General features: G+C 41.9%; 1 protein-coding gene across 1 annotated transcript in view; it reads left to right on the top strand.

Annotated features, from left to right (window-relative positions):
- LOC109482227 (peptidyl-glycine alpha-amidating monooxygenase B-like) overlaps nucleotides 1-20,981 on the top strand; it is a 29,995-nt gene that overhangs the window by 4,137 nt on the left and 4,877 nt on the right. The window contains exons 2-19 of the mRNA XM_019784920.1: nucleotides 6,670-7,063; nucleotides 7,776-7,830; nucleotides 8,349-8,436; nucleotides 8,935-9,026; nucleotides 9,367-9,444; nucleotides 9,752-9,803; nucleotides 10,084-10,151; nucleotides 10,433-10,516; nucleotides 11,467-11,603; nucleotides 12,261-12,313; nucleotides 12,844-13,082; nucleotides 13,626-13,946; nucleotides 14,432-14,558; nucleotides 15,125-15,241; nucleotides 15,592-15,664; nucleotides 16,559-16,704; nucleotides 17,249-17,337; nucleotides 17,690-17,893. Coding sequence (XP_019640479.1) covers nucleotides 6,857-7,063; nucleotides 7,776-7,830; nucleotides 8,349-8,436; nucleotides 8,935-9,026; nucleotides 9,367-9,444; nucleotides 9,752-9,803; nucleotides 10,084-10,151; nucleotides 10,433-10,516; nucleotides 11,467-11,603; nucleotides 12,261-12,313; nucleotides 12,844-13,082; nucleotides 13,626-13,946; nucleotides 14,432-14,558; nucleotides 15,125-15,241; nucleotides 15,592-15,664; nucleotides 16,559-16,704; nucleotides 17,249-17,337; nucleotides 17,690-17,893 — 2,230 coding nt within the window. The 5' untranslated portion in view covers nucleotides 6,670-6,856. The remainder of the gene's footprint in view (nucleotides 1-6,669; nucleotides 7,064-7,775; nucleotides 7,831-8,348; nucleotides 8,437-8,934; nucleotides 9,027-9,366; nucleotides 9,445-9,751; nucleotides 9,804-10,083; nucleotides 10,152-10,432; nucleotides 10,517-11,466; nucleotides 11,604-12,260; nucleotides 12,314-12,843; nucleotides 13,083-13,625; nucleotides 13,947-14,431; nucleotides 14,559-15,124; nucleotides 15,242-15,591; nucleotides 15,665-16,558; nucleotides 16,705-17,248; nucleotides 17,338-17,689; nucleotides 17,894-20,981) is intronic.

Below are 20,981 nucleotides of genomic sequence, written 5' to 3'. Positions count from 1 at the left end.
AAGCAGAGGTTTGGGTTTTGGGGGTATTTTTAGCGTGTTTTTAGGCTTTTTTATCGGGGTTTCTCTTTTGCACTGAATTTTTTCCCACCAAACCCAACGAAAAAAAATTCAGTGCAAAAGAGAAACCCCGATAAAAAAGCCTAAAAACACGCTAAAAATACCCCCAAAACCCAAACCTCTGCTTGGAGAGTACGTCACTACCACCTCGGACCCTATCGTGCGATCCTTCAGCGGGGGGTCCGAGGAGGATTTTCCACCGTCTAAAGTGAACCGTCGCCGGCGAAGGAAGTGGGGGGTCATTGGCCTTATGCAAATAAGCCTGCAAGCGTTATTTCATGTCCAAGCACATCGCCTGTATCATTTATGTCGTCAAACCAAAGACTTTATATCGTCATACGTGTCTAGTACAATCCCCTGCCACCAATCGCTACTTCTTCAGTACGAACCGATCCGCCGATCCACACTTCCCGGCCAATGTAGCCAGGCCGACGGCAGCACAGAACGCCGGGTTCAAACCCGGAGTATTGCCCCGCTCGGTACATGTGCCTCATACCCCTTCTTTGCTGGGCACAAACTCGGCGTCTCATCAACAGGACAACGAGTTAAAAGCAGAATAAAAACAATCTGCTACAGCATGCTGAAAAAGGGGTTCTCTCGCCATTTTGAATTGGCGCGCGGCGTGCCATCCTGCGCTGCGGGTGTCCGCCACACTTTCTGGTCATGTGTCTAAAGCCAGCCGTCGCCCACAAAGATTGTCGTGCGATCGTATACCGTCGTCAGTCTAAAGTCGGCCTAAGTGTATGGAATGGCAGATTTGGTCTAGGTCTAGGGAAAAGGCACCAGCTTGGCTGTGTTCTGTACACCATATTTGATAGCTGGACATGTCACCTGGAAAGCTTCCAACTTCTCATCATGCAGCTTTTAGTATCAGTTTCTGAGGCAATCTTGGCACCTCATTTGTCTCAATTAAGCAGGGCATGTTCACCCAGTATTGCAAATGGTATCGACTCTCCGTGTAAATGTAGACCATATTTGTAGGGGCAGGCCAGGGGCAAGTTCAAAGCTGTGTAAGCTGGGGGCTACAGAAACTCTTGTTCCCCGGGGAATGTTGTGACAAGAGCTGGAAGGGAGAATTTGTTGTCCTTGGCCCTGGGGCTGACCTCTCCCGGCAAGGGACACATTTCTCAATCACCCCGGACAGGGTAGTGTCTTTACTAAAGTAATTTAGTTAATGATGTAAAAAAAAAAAACTTCTCTTCTAGGTAAATGTACATTTCATGCACCAGGACATCCAAGAGAGAGGCAGTGGTAGCAGTAAGGTACATACCAGCCTTCTCAAAACAAGCCGACAACAGGCGAAAATCACTGCCTACTCAAATTTTTTTGCCGCCTACTTTCGTGTAAATTTAAGAAAAAAATTGTAGTCTCCATTACAAACCCCTTCATGGCTTGCCTGCTACTTTTTTATTTAAGCCACCTTCTCTATAGCTACTTTTTGTGAGAAGGCTGCATACAGGTGGTTTGTACTCAGCTTCTATTTGAAGTATGAGTTTAGACTGATGCCACTGTACCACCCATCTCCTTCAAAATGTAGAAATGCAAAATAAAAACAGAACAATGCAAATTTTTGACAACTATGCAGCCTAACTGTCTCATTGGTTGACCTGCTAATTGTGATAGACAGTCAGGATCATGATCAGCTATTGCCTGATGAATAATAAATCTGATCACTTGACTGTTGTCACGTCAACACATGTAGATTTATTGGGCTAACTTTGTACAGCGCCTTTTGTGTTATCCATGTTGTATGGCTTTTTCACTGCTATGAATTTCGGGTTAACAGTTCTAAGTGGTTGCACATTTTGTGCTTGTGCGTGCGTCATCGGGATGTAGGTCCTTCAGTTTGCCTGAGGCCTGACATGGTGCTCTCATGGTACAGGAAATATCATGTTTGCCTGCAGGTGGGTTCTATAATCAGGGCTGGAGATACTGGATGGATACTGTGCATCCGAAATTAGACTGATCTGTGACTGTAGGTGGAACAGTGCAGCTACAATGTAGATATTTGTGTATGGTTACCTACATTATATAAAGGTAACCATATACCTATATAAAGATACATCATATTCCGTCAACGTCAGGTTATGCGTGTCAAAAAAAATAATAAAACCTTTGCTACATTGCTTGTTTACAATTTTGAAATTAACTGTAGAATTTCAGATTCAAGCTCTGAACAGACACACTTGTAAGGTTTGTAAGGTTTCAGAATATGTTGTGCACCTTAAAAAAAAAGGTATACACCGCTGTGAAAACTGCAAAAATTGGACCATTCTGAACATTTCAAGATTTATACACTGTATCATTGTCATTATCCATTTAGAAGCAACAGGATTTGATGTGTACCAAACACCCTGTACCCGGACTGTAAATCGTCTTACCCAGTATCTGACGTCAATCCTGGCCTAATTTGCCATTCAGGTCACTGATACAGGAAAATACATCAGGCTGATGACGTTAGGTGCATATTTGTTGATGTGTGAGCAGCAGTATTGGCACTTCTTTGTGCCATGGTAACAGGTGGTTGTGGATTGTCTTAATGCGACATGAAAGCCAGTCTAATGGTAGCTGTACCAAAATTAGGACTTAAGTTTTTAGTATGCAGAAGTGATGGGATATGGTGACAGAATCTCTTGAAGCAAACATTATCATTGACATGAATTACTGGGAAGCTTACTCCACTAGAGGAAATAGAGGTACAAATGTACTGGTACTGTTTTGGGTCTGTCTGTCTATGTTTGTTTGTGCGTCTGTGTTTCCTGCTTTCCAGATGTTTGTGGTCACCATAATTCAAGAAAGTCTAGATGATGGCTTGTGATATTTGATATGCCAGTACATGTAGGTCTTGAGAAGACAAAGATCAAGGTCGATTTTGAGCCCTCTGGCAGCCTTCCTCAGTACTGCAGCAGAACTTCCAGTTTTGTTTTGTTTTTGTATCTTTTGTCCTGGACATGCTGTGCTCTTGATTTTTTGTGGCAGATACTGTACTGGAGTTTGAATAGGTTTGGGAACCCAGCAGCTTGTTTTGAGAATGTACCCTTATGTTTTGTTCTGTTAGGAAAATTAGGGTCTTACAAGTTATAACAGAGAGACCCCTTGTAGCCTACCATTGATCACAGGCGACATTTCATCTAGGCATCATTACCTAGTGTAATGAGATTAGTAATCCTACCCTGTACCTGCTACTGGTGTTACATTAGTACATGGTTAGGGATAAGGCTGGACATTGATTGGTGGGAGGTTGGGGGGTGAGGTAATGGTAAACACATGGGAAGGGGAGGTGTAGTAGCCTGGATACCAGACTGTTTCTAGGGGCGTGCAGACCAGCTCCTTGGCTCTAGTACTGTATGGCCAACATGCCCCTCAAGAATTTGACTGAGATCATGAAAAACAGTTTCTCTGTGGTAATGTTTAATGGTACAATGTATTTGGGGGCATGTTGGCCCTGGGGCTGAGGAGCTGGCATATGTAGGCCCTGGCAACAGTCTGGCATCCAGGCTAGCTTATACCAGCGGCCAGCTCTAAGCTTCTGGAAGTGTTTTTCCCAGTCTGTCAGTCACAGACCTGCAGGAAGCCTGATGGAGGAGAGATAAGGTTAGTCGCTCATGTGGATGTTTGGCAGGACATGGCCTCATCTGAACTCCAGTTTTCTGGGGTTTTCTTGTCTCTGACTTGACAAATCTATCTTGTCACAAGCAGTAAATTCTACTAAATTGTGAATTCATTTAGTATCTCTGGGAGTTCATTTTGAGGCAGACAGGGAAAGTAGGTTTTCACAGTGTATGGGGTTCGCTGTTGATAAAATTCAGTAGCACATAGTAATGGAATAGAAAAGAGTGTTCACGGTGTTAACAATTTGTGTAGTACAATTTATGGTGGTCACTGAAAATATTTCAAGATTTCCAGTAACCTAATTGCAGAATTTTGCTTACCTAGAAAGCATTAGGGTTTTCATTGTGCTTTGTGTAATTTCCTAAATGGCTGGCCTAGAAAATGTATGAATTGGGACTTTTCTAATATCATCAATAGTTTTGGTTGAACTTTTGGCCACTGTACAAGAATTAGAAATCAGCACTCCATTTTTTTCAATCCCGCCATTATTCATTATTCATAATGTAATATCCATGGCATCTCATTCTGAGGATTGTTGGACAAGTCCAGAATATTGGGTACAAGTGTGCCAGGGTCCAGGGTCACCCTCATCTTGTTGTTACTGTGTTAGATTTTATAAATCAGGGCTGAAAATGCAGGTTAGTGCAGGTAAAACTGGAGCTCTGCAGGTATTTCTGATGTCTACCTGCACCTAACCTGTACTGGTCCATGTACTGGGTATATGCAGGTTAGTGCAGGTAAAACTGGAGCTGTGCAGTTATTTCTGATGTCTACCTGTACCTAACCTGCACTAGTCCATGCACTGGGTATATGCAGGTTAGTGCAGGTAGAACTGGAGCTGTGCAGGTATTTCTGATGTCTATCTGCACCTATCCTGCAATGGTCCATGTACTGGGTTTGCAAATATAGGACATAGGGATTTTTATTTGCTGCATTGACTGTTACCAGCTATTAAGTATTAAATAAATAATGGCGATGGTTTCTGAACAGTTTTTAGTATGATCCATATTTCCTATATTCTGACTGAGTGGTGCAGGTAAAATCTGTCTTGTGCAGGTGTAAGTTTAAAAAGTTACCTGCACCAATGCAGGTATCCAGGGTTGGACAAGTCCCATTGCCCACTTGCCCGGGGCCAGTGCATGTGCCCCTACACTTGGCCGATTGAGCAAGTCAATTTTTTTATGCAAAGTATAGCCGCTATGGTGTTTGGAGCAAGTCAAACCACCTAAAGCATCCAACATTATCAACTCCAAAATAACACAATTGCCTTGGTAGTAGTAAAAATGCATAGAAATATGTATATTTCGGGCAAGTGAAAAGTTGGTTTGAGCAAGTGGGCAAGTGGATTTTTGAAAACCCTGGTATCCAGAAAACAGTATTTCAAGCCCTGCATCTGTTTGTCATGGTGCCTTAGTACAAGGTGCATGTAATCACTGATCTGTGGGGGTTGGACAGGTCAGGGTTGGGACCCAGGTGTCAGCCTCTACCCTCTGGATGTTTCCATTTGAATTCCCCGAGGTGGGTCACTCTGTGGGTGGGTGGTCAAGCATCATTATATATAGTATTTCATGTCTAAATTTAGATATTGAGTAGCCCATGGGGGCCTTTCTGTATTCAGGTCAGGAGTCATTTGAATGAGCCTGTATATTTATGCCAATAATAATAATATAATATTTTTGTATGTGCAGTTTTCATCTAGCTCTAAGGGTAGAGGTTCATCTCATCTGAAAAGTTATTTATAGCCATGAAATGTCTTTTTCCAAATTAAGCTTTTTTTTTAGATCCTCTGTACAATCTGTAAACAGGTACTAGATATATCCAGCTGCAGGCTAACAGTCAGAGAATGTAGAATATTCATCCTTGACATACATGTAAAGATGAAGAATTTAACTGTCCTTGATTGTCTGTTCTTCTTTATTTTCCTTTCCTGAGTTTGGCATGTTTTCAACCGTCTAAGCCACTGTATCATTGCACATCAAGCTGCCAGGAGGGCCGACCTTTCACCCGCTTTTATGTGACCCTCAGATGTGGTGGGACCTTTTACCGCCTAGCTGCTGACAGAGTAGTCACTGCTGTGGCATCCTGCCAAGTGGAGCCAACCTCTGGTGTGTTCAGAGGTTTCAGGGTCCAGTTCGTGCGGTCTCTGGCGAAGCTTTTCTTCCCTAATCTCTGAGAAGATCTTGGCTGCAATACAGTATAAAATTGTCATGACAGTGAGTGTCAAATTGGCAAGACGAATGATATCAAATTGGCAAGACAGTATCCAATTTTTGGCACGACAGTATCCAATTGGCCAGGCAGTACTTGTATTGTACAATTCAGCCAACCTGTCCCCATGGCCCCACTGTAAAGCAGTGGCCTTACCACTAGGTTGGGCTACCCTGCTTTAAACATGACAGAAATAAATAAATAAAATCCTATAGCAGGCCACCTCAACCCATCAAACACTGGCATGTGATACTTAAAGTTCAGTCACCTGCTTCAGAGATTCAACCAATGAATCAATCAAAATCTTCAACTATACATGTATAATACATGTATATAGGTAGATTTTTGTTACAGTAGTATGAGATGTCTATTTTCAATACAGACTGTTTTATCGTATAGGATAACATTTAACTTGTATTCTTTTATTTGTGTTCCATGTTATTTACCTGCCTAAACATGATTCTTCATCTTGTTGGTGCTGGTCCAAGGTCCACATACCCATGTTTGGTCAGGTTTCCTAGCTGGTTCCAGGTCCCATACCAATTTGCAGGGGCAATATGTGACCTCAAAAGTATGCACTTCCACATTCATGGCCTCAACAGTCATGGCTAAAGTTTTATTAATATGGTGAATTGCAGGCAAGAACTCTATAGGCCAGGGGAAAAAATTATGTCCTGTAGCTTATACACTTGTCATTATATAATTATTTATTATTGTTGCACAATCCAGGATATAGGTACAACATGTATGTTTACGTTCTAACCGTTTCCACTTGTTCTTGTTTTCATACAGGTGGATATCCATGAGTAATTGGAATGAGGACACGGAACACAAACAGTTAGGCAGGGACTGTGAGCAGCATTTTCTCTGGTTTCCTCTCTGGGAAGATCTACACCAGACCCATTGAGGAGTGGCCAAGATCTTGGACAACAGTGTAGTACCTTCCAAACACATTAGTACAGTGTAGAAACAGACCGACATGAAGCAGAGGATGACACTCCATCTGTCCTGGTTGCTGCTGTGCCTGGTGCTGTGTGTGGACGCCTCGCTCAGCCCGTGGGGGTACGACTATCCCGCGGCGGACGACGACGTGTTCGAGAGACAAAACTACGCCAGACACGAGGAGGAGGAGGAGTATGAGGAGTTTGTGCTGGATGTGAAGATGCCGGGGGTCTTCCCTCGTCAGGTGGGACACTGTCAACGGTTGTATGACAGTAAAAACTGGAAGACCACTCAGAGGACCAATAAAATGTGGTCTACATGTATGTGGACAAGTAGTCACTATTTACAGGAAGAATCAGTCCAAAGTGCTCTGCTCGGTCCAAAATTAAACTGTTAACAATGCACTCGTACAATGTATGACAGTCAAAACAGTCCAAGAAGCCCACTCAGAGGACCAATAGAATGTGGTCTATGGAGGCAGGTGGTTAGTAAACTATGAACAGGATTCCTATGCTAACAATTGTATGACAGAAAAAACTGGAAGACTGCTAAGAGGACCAATAAAATGTGGTCTATGCAGACAGGTGGTTCACCTCACTTCACTTATCCCTTGACCTCGTTGGGGGTCGTTGGGGCACCATGACTTGGTCCACTATCCTCCTCCATTTAACTCAGTCTGTCCTCTGCCACTCTTATGGCTTCAGCTAGACTCAGTCCAGTCCAGTCCAGACAGGTGGTTAGTAAACTATAAACAGGATTCCTAATGTTTATGTCAATGGGAAAAATTATGTACCAAGGGACCATCAAAAAGTGGAGGAGATCACTTGCAAGTTAAGGATCTTAGGCTATGTACATGTAGAGGGAACTGTGAAAGGTGCATTTGATAGTAGAATTTAATTCATATGCCTGCTGGTCTTTTTGACAAAGCCCTAACATGATTTTTTAAATGATTTCAGGATGATGCATACCTTTGCACACAAGTGGAGACCCCAGAAAATATAGCATACATCAGTAAGTTCTTTTATGGTCAACATTTTATTCTATAATACATAATTATACATGTATATGATATATATAATATACCATCCACTAGCAGATAAATTTCCAACTGGTAACTTAGTATTAAATTAAATATTTTTTATGTGATTGGGATTTATTCAAAGCATCTTCAGATTGTTCAAACATCTCAAGATTTTGTACGAGATCTCAAGATGTTTAAGTTTTAAAAGCAGGAAGCTGATAGCAACACACATGTCAGTAGCATGTCAGTGCTGTCAAGACAGTTACTGTAAGAGATTGGTCAGAATAATTCTTAGAAAGCATCAATACTCGTTAGTTACAGTTGTGACAATTCAGGAAGCTGGTTTAATGAATTCTGACTGAAATTAGACTGTCAGCAACTGATCTGTTATTGATGTCACATACTGTATCAGTACTGGTGGTTTGCTAAGTAAGGATAGTCTGAAGTGCTCTGCTCAGTCCAAAATTAATCTGCTTGAATGTTGTTAATGACTGTGATGTTTCTGCAGCTGAATTTGTGCCATCTGCCAGCATGAACACAGCTCACCACATACTACTGTTTGGCTGTGAGACACCCTGGACAAAAAAAGATGTGTGGTAAGATGTTCTTACTTGGTGTGTTGGGATCTTTAACATGCTTAATTAAGGTGTTGCTATCCTCAAACACAGGGCCTCGAGGCCTTACAAATGTATGTCTCACTCTAAAGCCTTGGTCACAACCCGCCGTACGTGTTTCTGCGTACTGTCTACGTACAAAAACGTGGGCAAATGTAGGGGATCCGTAAACACAGGGCTTCAAGGCTTTATGTCTCACTCTAACCGAAGCTAGGTACCAGTACTCATTTTCAGCTGAGGGAATATAGGTGTAAATTGCCTTTCCCATGGGCAAAACATTGGTACTTATAAGGGCTTCGAACCCAGAACCTTTAGGACTTATGTTCTATGTCAGAGACTTACATACCCTGTTATTCACTGACCAAAAGTAATGGATGCTACTTGAAACGTCTTACCGTTTTCCAAATCTATTCAGTACATTGCTTTAGTAACAATTTCCTTGTGCGTGCAACAACCTTAACTGTTGTTTCTCCCCTGTAGGGACTGTGGAAGCATGAGGGCCATGTGCAGGGGTCAGAGCCAGATTATGTATGCCTGGGCCAGGGACGCACCTCCAACTCAGATACCTGAAGGTCAGATTAGATTTATTTCATTTGATTCCCTGCAGCGAGAATAACCAGGTCCTGATCATATAATTATTATCAGTAGCTCTGCTCTGTAAAGAACACTTCAACACTGTAAAAGTAGATTCAGGCAAATGTAACTGTATTGCTAGTAAACACATTTCTTACTCTACCCTTCATTTATGTTAATTCTTATGATTCTGTATACGTACTTCTTGTTTTGTAACTTTGAAAAAATAAACTCAGTGATACCTTACATAGTTTATACTGATACCAATATTGTGTATTTCACATTTCAATACAGTATTTTTGTCAATGACAATTTGAAATGTCTGTTGCCTTTTTTCAGATGTTGGATTCCAAATTGGTGGTGACAGTGGAGTGGACCACTTGATCTTACAAGTACATTATGCACACAGTTTCCAGGGTGCGTGAACAGGTTTTACTTTGAATTCATAATCATAAGTATGTATCAACAGTGCATTAACAAGATGTATGAGCTGTGATGACGTATCTATCTGAGTGGATAATTGAGATTTGTACTGTATCTGTACATTGCACTCTACAAAGTTCATTACTGCAACTTGACCAGCCATCACTTTCTTTTATGTTGTAAAGAGGTATAGAAATGTAAACAGTTATTATATGTCAAAGCCATGATTTTACTGTCATATCAAAAAACAAGTGACTGTGTCATTCATGATAATTCATTGTCTAATTCCTTGTGTTAATAGATGGAGCAGACTTGGATCACTCTGGGCTCTCCCTGCACCTGACCTACAGACCGTAAGTTCTAGAGAACTTTTTCCTGCATTTGTTCAATTTTCAAACCACTGGGTGCCCCATTCAACTCTTGTTGTTTCTTTGTGACACCAAAACATCTGCACTGAAGGTAAGAATGTTGGTTGTGTAAAAGAGAACTCCTGTATCCTATACTTTATCAACATATTTTGGGAAGTAACTGAAGTAACTCAGGATATGTACATAACCAACATAATTATATATATATATATATATATTGTGTGACATGGAACATACACCATACTCAGTCTGTTATTCTCTGCAGGCAAAAGTTCATAGCAGGGATGTTCCTACTCGCATCTGGATATGCCCACATTCCTGCTCACTCAACAGGTAAATCTGAATTTATTTATTTTTACCGGTACTTGATTGAAGGGGACGTTTTCGACTCTGTGACTGAAACAGTTCTACATGTACATGTAAGTTATAATATATAGACATTGATCCCTAAAAATTGTAAACTGTGATGCTGTTAATAATGTTCTTTTGCTGAGCTAATAGATTTGCTGGATGATATATCTTCATCAACAAGTACAAGCCAAGAAAAACTCTGCTCTTGTGCAACAAGCTTGTGTTTACTTAATGACAACACTTTTTTTCCAACATTGTTGAAGGTGTGACTGTGGACCTGGCCTGTGGCTATGATGATCCAGTAGAAATCCATCCCTTCGCCTTCCGTACCCATGCTCATGGACTAGGTAACCAGTTCTGTTCTGTAGCTCTTAAACCACATACATGTAATTCTGTACATCATCCAGTTATTTTCTTAGTCAAGAAGATTATAAGTGAACAGCATAACTTGAGAAATTGTTAATGAATGTGTATGTGGGTTGGTGTCAAGAAACAAAGCAAGTTTGATTATGGGCCTCCACTGCAGCAGAATTTCTTGTTTTCATATCTCGTGTTCTGGACATGCTATATGGTCATGATTTTTTTTAACAGATAGCTAATCACTCATGTCTGTTGTTCCACATCAACCAGGCTTTTAGCTAGGATTTTTTTGGTGGGCGTCCATTTTTTTTATTGTATGCTATGCACAGTGAAGATATGCTGAGTGCAAGATTTTAGGGGGGCTTTTTTGAAATTCATAATGCTCTCGAACATTATGAGTGATGCTTAACATAATCAGATGGCAATTATGCAAATCAGGAGCTAATTTGCATAATTAATGAGGAAATTCTATAAATCTGCTTTGTTCGATAATAGAACTATGAAACACTTGTGACATCTACTTGAGAACGAGAAAAACATCTGCGGATGTATATTATGTAAATGAGGACCTAATTTGCATACTTAATGGCAAATTCTTATAATTCCATAGTTGTAACTGCTGCACCCCGAATTTCATACTTGCCACATTTGGAAGTTAAGTGAAGGTGAACATCAATAAACATAATTTATTCAAATCATGACCTCTTTTGCATAATTTATGAGGAAGTGCTATAATAGCCTTTTTGTTATGATAAGGCTGTCATTGGATGGAGAATATGATCAACTGATATAATCCATGCAAATGAGGCTCTTATTTACAAAATCAATGATTGAAATTGTATAATTCGTCACCCGCAAGGGTTAACATCATTTGGCGAAGGTCGTGGAACTCTTGTTAAGTAAGTTTAAAACTTACTGCTGTTTTCCACAAACCCAGGTCGAGTGGTCAGTGGCTATGTGGTCAGGGACGGCCATGAGTGGATAGAGCTGGGCAGAGGGAACCCACAGTGGCCGCAGGCTTTCTACCCTATGGCCAATATTAAGGACAAGGTCATCTGGTCAACAGACATTGTGGTGAGTTCTGTAGATAATTTCAACAGGTTGGTGACAGATTGAATAGTATAAAACCATTTGTTTAACACAAAATGAGGTTCTGATGACCATCTGTTGTCCTCACAGTAAATCATATAATTAAAATCATATATTAAGTCATATTACCCCTGAAGAAGATGACAGTCATCGAAACGTTGGCTCGTGTTTAAAACAAATCCTTTTGAATAAAAGAACTTTTAATACTATCCATTGAGGTGAGTTTTCCTATGTTTTGTTGAGTTGTCGACATTGTGTGCATAGGACATATTTGCTGATTGTTCTTGGTGCCATATTAAAGCAAGCTGGCAGTTTTGCTGTCCATCTAGAGCTTAACCAACATCGTACATCTTCTTATATCATTGTCATCTGATGAAGCAATGCTAGGCAAGAGACAGCAAAACAATTGCATAATATTATTGAGTTGTAGTTTGTGTGGTCTCAGTTGAACATAACATAAGATGAGCAATGTGAAGTAACGGGACCTCTGCACCCATATGTAGCATGTTTGTTGTGTACATGTACATGTATGTTCCTCCCAAATGCTTTTAATTCTTGGCATAGAGGCTGTCAGCTGTTGAGTGACATTACTTCTCACCACTGTTTTCTTCCCACTCACTTCTGTCAATATGTCCATACCAGGCTGCCAGATGTGTGTTCGATGCAGAGAACAAGGATGTGGACACATGGATTGGGTAAGGAGGAAGCATTCTTTTAAAAAGAAAAGACTACAAGACAATCTACATGTAGACAGTAATTTTATACACATAATGTTCCTCGATAAAGTGTAATAGAAAGTCAGAAAACAGTGACTCTGAGAAAGTTTTGAAAGTTTACGTAATTGGAAATTTTAATCGTGTACTGAGTTTTCTTTTGATTGTATGTGTGTTGTGTGTGTTTGTGTGTGTATGTGTGTCTACGCATTAGACTTTAGGTATTTAGGTGTTAAATGTTTTAAGGCAAGTAAACATATTTGACAACAATCTGTAACTTTTTGTACACGAAGGATAATTCAGCATGTGGCTGCTAATGTACCTTTGCTAATAGATCATCATCATCATCATTAGTGAGTAAATTAGGGAATATGCTCATTCTATCCACAGGTTGACATCATCAGGGGCATTGGTAAACTCACAAAGTAATTAAGGATACAAAAAGCTCCTGACAGGTATAAGTATCACACAGTAAACATTGGTGAAGAAATTTATGCTCCTTCCATCCACAGATCGACATCCTCAGACGAGATGTGTAACTTCTACATGATGTACTACACCGACCCTGTCCGGGGCTCCACCTTTAAGGAGTGCTCCTACCCCGGCGACGCTGACTTCTTCGCGGACATTCCCGCCACCTCCATGGTCGTGCCTGACGCCCCGGAGGGAGGGGGGCTGAAGGAGGGGTGGGAGGAGCACGTACACATGCACCACCACCACGGACATGGCATGGGGGAGGAGGACATGACAGGTATGTTTGTTTGTTTGCTTGTTTGTTTGTTTGTTTGTCATAACTGGTAAAGGGTTGGAGGAACATGTACACATGTACCACCACCACGGACATGGCATGGGGGAGGAGGACATGGCTGGTAGGTCGTTAAACTTTGTTTGTTTGTTTGTTTGGCATAACTGGTAAACAAGGTAAAGCTTACCTTGGCTTACCAGGAAGTGTTAAGCTGACTGCATCAATGGCACCATACAAGATACGATGATGATGATAATACTTGTTTCTTTAGCATAACTAATAAATTTTAGCATTTTAGTATCTACAAGTTTTATACAGTAGATGTAATAACTTTCAGCCACTCACACTCCAACAGTTACTCTGGTAGAGGTACCAGGCTACTAGTACTACTTTGGATCTGTGAACTGTACAGTAACACTGTTATCCCTCACTCTCAATTACTTAAGCTTTCACTCACTGCATCATGTCTGCTTTCCAAAAAATAAAACACTTACTAACGCTGACCTTCTGTCGCTATGTCTTTCCTATCCTGCCTGCTCACCTCCAAAGGGAGCTTGTATCTGCCTGATCTTCCTGACTTACCGTACGACATTACCCCGGAAAACTTGTTGAGCGAGCTGTACAACCTCTACACAGGGATGGACGAGTCTACCACCAGAAAGTCTGGCACATCGACTTACGCCAAAACCCTGGCTCCACCACCCAAGCCTAAAGTTACAACAAAGCAAAAGGAGGACAACTTTGATGCAATTACGGAGAAGACGAAGACTGTTGTGAGAGAGCAGCACCAAAGCACTGAGACAGGCATAATGCAGAGTGAGGAGGCACAGTCTAGTTCAGAAACGTCAACAGCAGGTTTACAACATACAGGTGTGTTTGCTTCTCAACCATTTTTTAAAGAATTATGCCTCACAAATTTCGTCTTTGAAGAAAAATGTAATAATTGCATGAAACCTATGCCGAAAAGCTGAAATATGAATGAAACGTTTGTCGGTTCAGCTGTGCATAACAAGAGTTTTAAAAGACTAACTGTATTTCTGTGCTATGCAAGGCTCGTTGTTTTCAGTGCTCTTAAATTACAATATTCTTTGTAAAAAAAATAGTACAAATGTAGATGTATGCCAAAAAACAGTTACTCAGGCAACTGGATATGATTTTGGAAACGGTCAGACGTGGATGCTACCTGAAACATCTTACCATTTCCAAAATCATGTCCAGTTGCTTGAGTAACTGTTTTTTGGCATATCTTATTACCTGGATGTCTAACCTTTACCGACATAGTAGATGTAAAATTAATAGTAATTTTGGGTAAATACGTCAAGATTTAACTACAAGTAAACTTTCCCATCCTGTAGAGTTGAGACTGGTGCAGGGCTGGCCGGACGGATCGTTGGGCAGGCTGGGTCAGGTGGCCGGGGTGGGGGTGGACAGCAGCGGGAACGTGGTCATCTTCCACAGGGGAGACCACGTCTGGGACGCATGGTGAGGCGGACTAGATACTGTAGATCATGAAATACCCGCAGTGGTTTTGTTAGCGCACAGTGTACAAAATACGTTTTTGAACCAGGTTGAGTGGGCAACCTACGGCAAAAATTAGGTTGCCCATCAGAATTTTTGTTTGCCCCATCTATAAGTTACTACTTTATGATTTGGGGGGGGGGGGGCATTCTTAAAATTCAGGTAGCACAATGGGCTACCTAGGTTCAAAAAAAGGTTGCCCCAAGTAAAATTTGGTTGCCTGACGTAACATGAGCGTCAAAGGTGTGAGGAATGACAATCCTAGGGTGGTCCGGGCACATGCTCCAACAGGAAAATTTTGAAATCTTGACCCTTTGGTAAGCTAGTTCCTGCATTTCTAGGGAAAATCTCTTTTCATATATTTACATGCCGATTTTTGTCCATCAAAGATGACAGATTGGGCAAAATCTCCATCATGGGCGACAAAATTTCAGAAAGAGAGACACTGGCTAGAACACCAGTTTTGTTATACGATTGTGCTACGGAATTGTTTTAACCATGGTTATGAAATTATTTTTGTTTCTGTACAGGTCCTTTGACTCTAAACGACAGTACAGAGAGAAAGACAAGGGGCCCATCAGTACAGACACGGTCATCTCTCTCAACCCACAAACTGGAAAGCCTGTACATCAATGGGGAAAGGACTTGTGAGTTATCTTATAGTTAGTAAAGATTTTTATAGGATATTATATGCAATGAACAACAAAATTCATCAATTCCAAAATTGTTCATTCCTGTTGTAAAAATTGCTGACAATGTTTTGAAATGTTTGAAAAAAATGGAACTAGGACCATTTACTCGTCAGTAAATCAAGAACAATTATAGTAATTTCTGGTTTGCTGTTCTTTGTTCATCACATAGTATCTCTCATAAGCAAACTTCAAAAAGTTAAATTTATTGCTTTTTTTGTCAGCAGGTTAGATGTGTATGTAGAAAACAAACTAGTCTATCTCTCAGTTAATCAGTGGCTGATGTGTCTTTATGTGTTGTTTCACAGCTTCTATCTCCCCCATGGACTTACTCTGGACCACGAGGACAACGTCTGGGTAACTGATGTGGCCATGCACCAGGTAGGACTGGTTCTGTCATTGTGTTACACAGATGGGACATCAGCAACACAGATAGATCTAGAACATCAGCAACAAAGATAGATCTAGAACATCAGCAACACAGATAGATCTAGAACGTAAGCAACACAGATAGATCTAGAACATCAGCAACACAGAGAGATCTAGAACATCAGCAACACAGATAGATCTAGAACATCAGCAACTCAGATAGATCTAGAAATCACTGATATAGAATGATCTAGAACATGAGAAACACAGATAGATCTAGAACATCAGCAACACAGATAGATCTAGAACATCAGCAACACAGATCTAGAACATCAGCAACACAGAATCTAGAACATCAGCAACACAGAGAGATCTAGAACATCAGCAACACAGATCTAGAACATCAGCGACACAGATCTAGAACATCAGCAACACAGATAGACCTAGAACATCAGCAACACAGATCTAGAACATCAGCAACAAAGTCAGATAGATCTAGAATATCAGCAACACAGATAGATCTAGAACATGACCAACACAGAGATCTAGAACATCAGCAACACAGATAGATCTAGAACATCGGCAACACAGATCTAGAACATCAGCAACACAGATCTAGAACATCGGCAACACAGTCAGATAGATCTAGAATATCAGCAACACAGATAGATCTAGACTGAACATGAGCAACACAGAGAGATCTAGAACATCAGCAACACAGATAGAGCATCACCACATTACTGAAAAGAAGTACTTCAGAATTGTTCGAACTTAAAACCTCAAAAACTTCCTTACCCCTTCTACCACAAAATTAATGGATTTACAGCATACATGGTTCTCAGTATCAGCTATAGCAAAAAATGTGCATAAACAAAGTTTTTAAGTCGAACCTCTTCTTTCTTTCAGGTGTTTAAGTTCCCCCCTGGTGGAGGGGACAAACCGTTACTGACCCTGGGGGAGAAGTTTGTCCCCAACTGGAGCACCGATCACTTCTGTCAGCCCACGGATGTGGCCGTGGAGAAGTCATCAGGGGACTTCTATGTGTCAGACGGGTATGTGTTTAACTTTCATTCGATTGTTGTTTGTCTGTTTAGGATCTCCATTAGTGTGAAGTTCACACTACTCTTCCTGGAGTCCGTAGTGAATAATTAGACCTGTATTTGGACCATCGCACACTGGGGCGTACCCCTACTCTTTTTCGAAAGGTGTGGTGGGATCTTTAACGTGCGCGGGGTGTGACTCTCCCCAAACAGGGGACCTCCATTTAACATCCTATCCGAGGGACGTCCCTAGCCGAAGCTAGGTACTCATTTGCACCTGAGTGAAGTGAGGAAAATCGTGTTAAGTACCTTTCCCAAGGGTACAACGTCGGGGCGCATTTTCGGACTTGTTCGGGTACGACTGGAATCGAACCCGGGTCTCCCCGTTTCATAGTCCAGTGATCTACCACTACGCCACACGACGCCAAGTATTAATAATGATTAGGGTACTTACGTTATGCACCAATTGAAAGCAAAACGGAATTTCTGTAATACTATACATTTCTTACAAGAAACAGTAGATACTTTTTAGATGACTAAATTTTTACCTCTACAGATACTGTAACAGCAGAATTCTGAAGTTTGACAGGACTGGGAAGCTTCTTGATGTTCTCGGAGTTCTTGACGCTTCACAAGGTATTACAGGTAAGTGTTGACTTGCTCTTGATACAAGGACTTGTACTAGTACTAAAAGTCTTAGCTACATAACAAGCCCATCTATCAAAGGTTTTGGACATTGGAACTACAGCTTTGCACTGATTGAATTTTTTGCTACTGATAGAATCCTAATAGGTAGGCTAAAGGTAGATGAAAAGGTAAACATAAAATGGTTCAATATATTTTGATCTATTTCAAAGCAAGGTACTCATTTATTATTGAGGGAATGGGTGCCTTTCCCAATGGCACAACGCTGGGGCCTGCCAGGGATTGGAACCCATAACCTTTAGATTCTTATTCCACAACCCTAACCACAAGTCACCTTACCACCACCTGACAGCTTCCCAAGGCTTCACCCTGGACACACAGATGGTGATCCCCCACAGCCTGGCCCTGGCAGAGGACAAGCATCAGCTGTGCACGGCTGACAGGGAGAACGGGAGGGTGGTCTGTTTCGACACGGAAACGGGGAACCCCACGCGGGTCATCCAGCATCCAGAGTTCGGGGAGAGACTCTTCGCTATCAGCTACAGTCCTGCACAAGGTAATCCTTAATTGAATCAATTAAATTGCATTTACATGTAGCTGAACCAGTAAATGAAAAGTGATGATTTTTAACACAACCAACATCCAGAGTTTGAAGCAAGACTGCTCGCTATCAGCTACAGTCCTGCACTATGTACTCATTGATTAAAAAGAACATTCATATCAACCACTAAATGAATTGATGATTTTCAAGAAACCCTTAAAAATGTACAATGTAGGCTGCTATATTCAAATACTGCTAGTGTGTATAGCACTGACTGAGGTCTGGACATTGCAGAACCATACACATGTAGAGTGGACAGAGGAGGACACATACAGGGTACTTTACTGTACTTAACCTACAAACCAACATGCTACATGAAGCCCATCTCACCTAGTGGCCACATTTTTCCCATTGCATTAAGCATTAAGAATCCTGTCTATGGTGACCGGGTTTACGGAAAAACCTGGGCTGTCTACCTTACCAGGCTACCTTACCAGGCTACCTTGCCTGTCTAGGACGTCAGGCTACTGAACTCCCCCCATCCACAGCCTCACGAACAGCAAGACTTCCAAGCAGCTGCGCCCTCTGGCGGAATGCATCAGAATTGCACCCACTACTTTGGCCTTAGGCCTGTGCAGCATGGTAATCTCCAAGCAGACTTTTCGGTGGCAAGCCAGAGGAGTGTCCATTAGCTTTGGTTGGCTAATGGATACAGGACGGCCAATGGATACAGGATGGCCAATGGATACAGGATGGCCAATGGATACTGTCTTTTGCCACCCAACCGAAAGATCTGCTTGGAGATTACGGCATGGAAATAACATAGCCTGACTAATCGCGCTCCTGGCGGCCGGCCGCCCCGAAGTGGGTGGGGGTCATTAACCTCTTGTGTAACACAGGCTAGGAGTTAAACACAGCAAGAGATCTAGAAATAAACTGAACAGGATGTTATGTTTTATTTTATTTTATTTTATCTAAAGTAATCAACAGTAACAGGGAAACGGATGTCGTGGTTACTTTGAGAGCGCACGGGTCGGAGTGAACTTTTGACCGAAGGGCGGGGGCAGCATTGTCCGTGCCGCACATCTGTAGAGAATCATAGGGACTGTACAATATTTACCGGGGGGGCAGGGCTTGTGCAAAAAGGGTCCGGAAAAAAATTACCCATCGCCCTCCCCGCGGCTCAATTTTTTTCCCAACCACAACCATTTTTCGGTGCCCCCCCCCCCCATTTTTCCATGTGATTGTCTCACTGATTTGGGGCTGGTGGGAGACAAATATTCACGTCTGAAACGTACGCACGGCCGGTACCACTGTGGACATGTAGTTCCAAAAAAATTGTTAAAAACTACATTTATGCCGTGTACTACGTGATTGTATGGTAACGTAGCGGGGAACGCTTCGTGTTCGGCCTTGTTTTCACCGCTGGCCGCAGCCGAAGACGTCGCCACCGCATCGAAGGGTAAGGCAAGTCGAAACGTACAGCTTTGGATCCCGGAGAGTGTTGGTGATCAAGCAAGCAATAGTCAAAGATTTTTGAAAAAAAAAAGACAATATTTAAATATTGATTCTATCGGTAACGAGGGGTAGTTGAATGTTGATGCACAAGTACGTAGCTTTGTTGTTTTTAATACGAAATGTGCCGAACACTCCTTTAATAGCGCCCGCCCGATCGACCCATGGAGAGCAACAATCATACAGGCGGAGAACTGGGCGGAGTATATGGGTGTAGAGGGGAGGTGCTACCGAATTTAAAATTTGACACCGAAACCACCAATTAACACAACAACAAAAGACTACTGGAATCAATGGGACTTGCGACAGGAGAAAGTGACAAGTTTGACTGCGTTTCAAGTAATCTCTCGTTATGTGATAGATGTTTTTGTCACAAAATCAAAGGAATAAACTTATAAGTACAGTCTGTTCAGAGGAAAGAAATACTTCCTTCTCGGGGTCCATGTTCTGGAAAGCTGTCCTCAGCGCTGCGCATGCATGCCACGGCCCTCTCTGTGTTCTTCAGCTGTAGGTATACTTGCCTGTCGGCGCGTCAAACACCCCACCCACCGGCCGGGCGGTAAGATTTCATCAAAGACTACATCTATCATTGACTTCTTCTTTTAACGCAACTTGGTGTCAATATCGACAAAAGTCACAGGAAATATGTTCATTTATTGAAGTTTAACTTTATTTCCACTCGTCAATATTCTTATCTAAACATGCTATGGACGAATCGATGTCGTTCCAAGCTCCCCGTGCCGGTGTTCCGCTATATTCCTTGGTCGTCCACGGATTTGTCGGCGGAAAACTCAAATAACGTACGCACCGCGACTTTGGCGACGGCCCGAGACACTTCTGGGATTTTGAAAAATGTAAAAAGTGCGTACTATATTCGGGAATTTACGGCGTATTTCTTGTAATTCAGTACTCCGCGACGCCATATTTTTACAAACCCTACCCCCAGGCCGATTTTTTTTTCGATGGCCCTCCCCCCAGCTCAAAATTTTTTTCCATGGCCCTCCTCCCAGGCCAAAAAAATTTTCAATGGCCCTACCCCCCCCCAGTGCACCAGCCCTCCCCCCGGTAAATATCGTACAGTCCCTTAACAAGGCCTCTCTCTCGGTCATAGCATGTGTTTATCCATGTAATTCGATAATATGTAGCTTATAGAATTGATTATCCCATGTGGAGATAAGGACGTCCACATGTTATCGTATGACGGAGGTTAGGACGGGTCTATGTGCTGTAAAAGTATCTTTTCAGAATTAAACCAAAAAAATGAAAAAGAAGACATGATGTTAAAAATTTACCCTTCAACGAGAAATAACGTTCAAATGAAGAATCGCTGAAGCGGCTGAATCGCTATCGCACAACGTGTGACATCTCTTCACTTACACCCCATTCCTGGCACATTGACATCACTTGGGTAACCACGCCGAGTGACGATGAATTGTCAATAGCGTATAGCACATAGCGTATATTTATTTGTGCTAAATTTGTGCTAAATTTGTGTTTTCTTGCTATGTTAACATAGCCTGTGTTACACAGAGGCTAATGACCCCCACCCACTTCGGGTCGACGACCGCCAGGAGCGCGATTAGTCAGG

The sequence above is a fragment of the Branchiostoma belcheri genome, unplaced genomic scaffold (assembly GCF_001625305.1).
Source record: "Branchiostoma belcheri isolate BF01 breed outbred unplaced genomic scaffold, Haploidv18h27 scaffold6, whole genome shotgun sequence".
NCBI lineage: Eukaryota > Metazoa > Chordata > Leptocardii > Amphioxiformes > Branchiostomatidae > Branchiostoma > Branchiostoma belcheri.
Note: the sequence above shows the minus strand (reverse complement) of the source record. Positions and strands in the feature narration are given on the sequence as shown.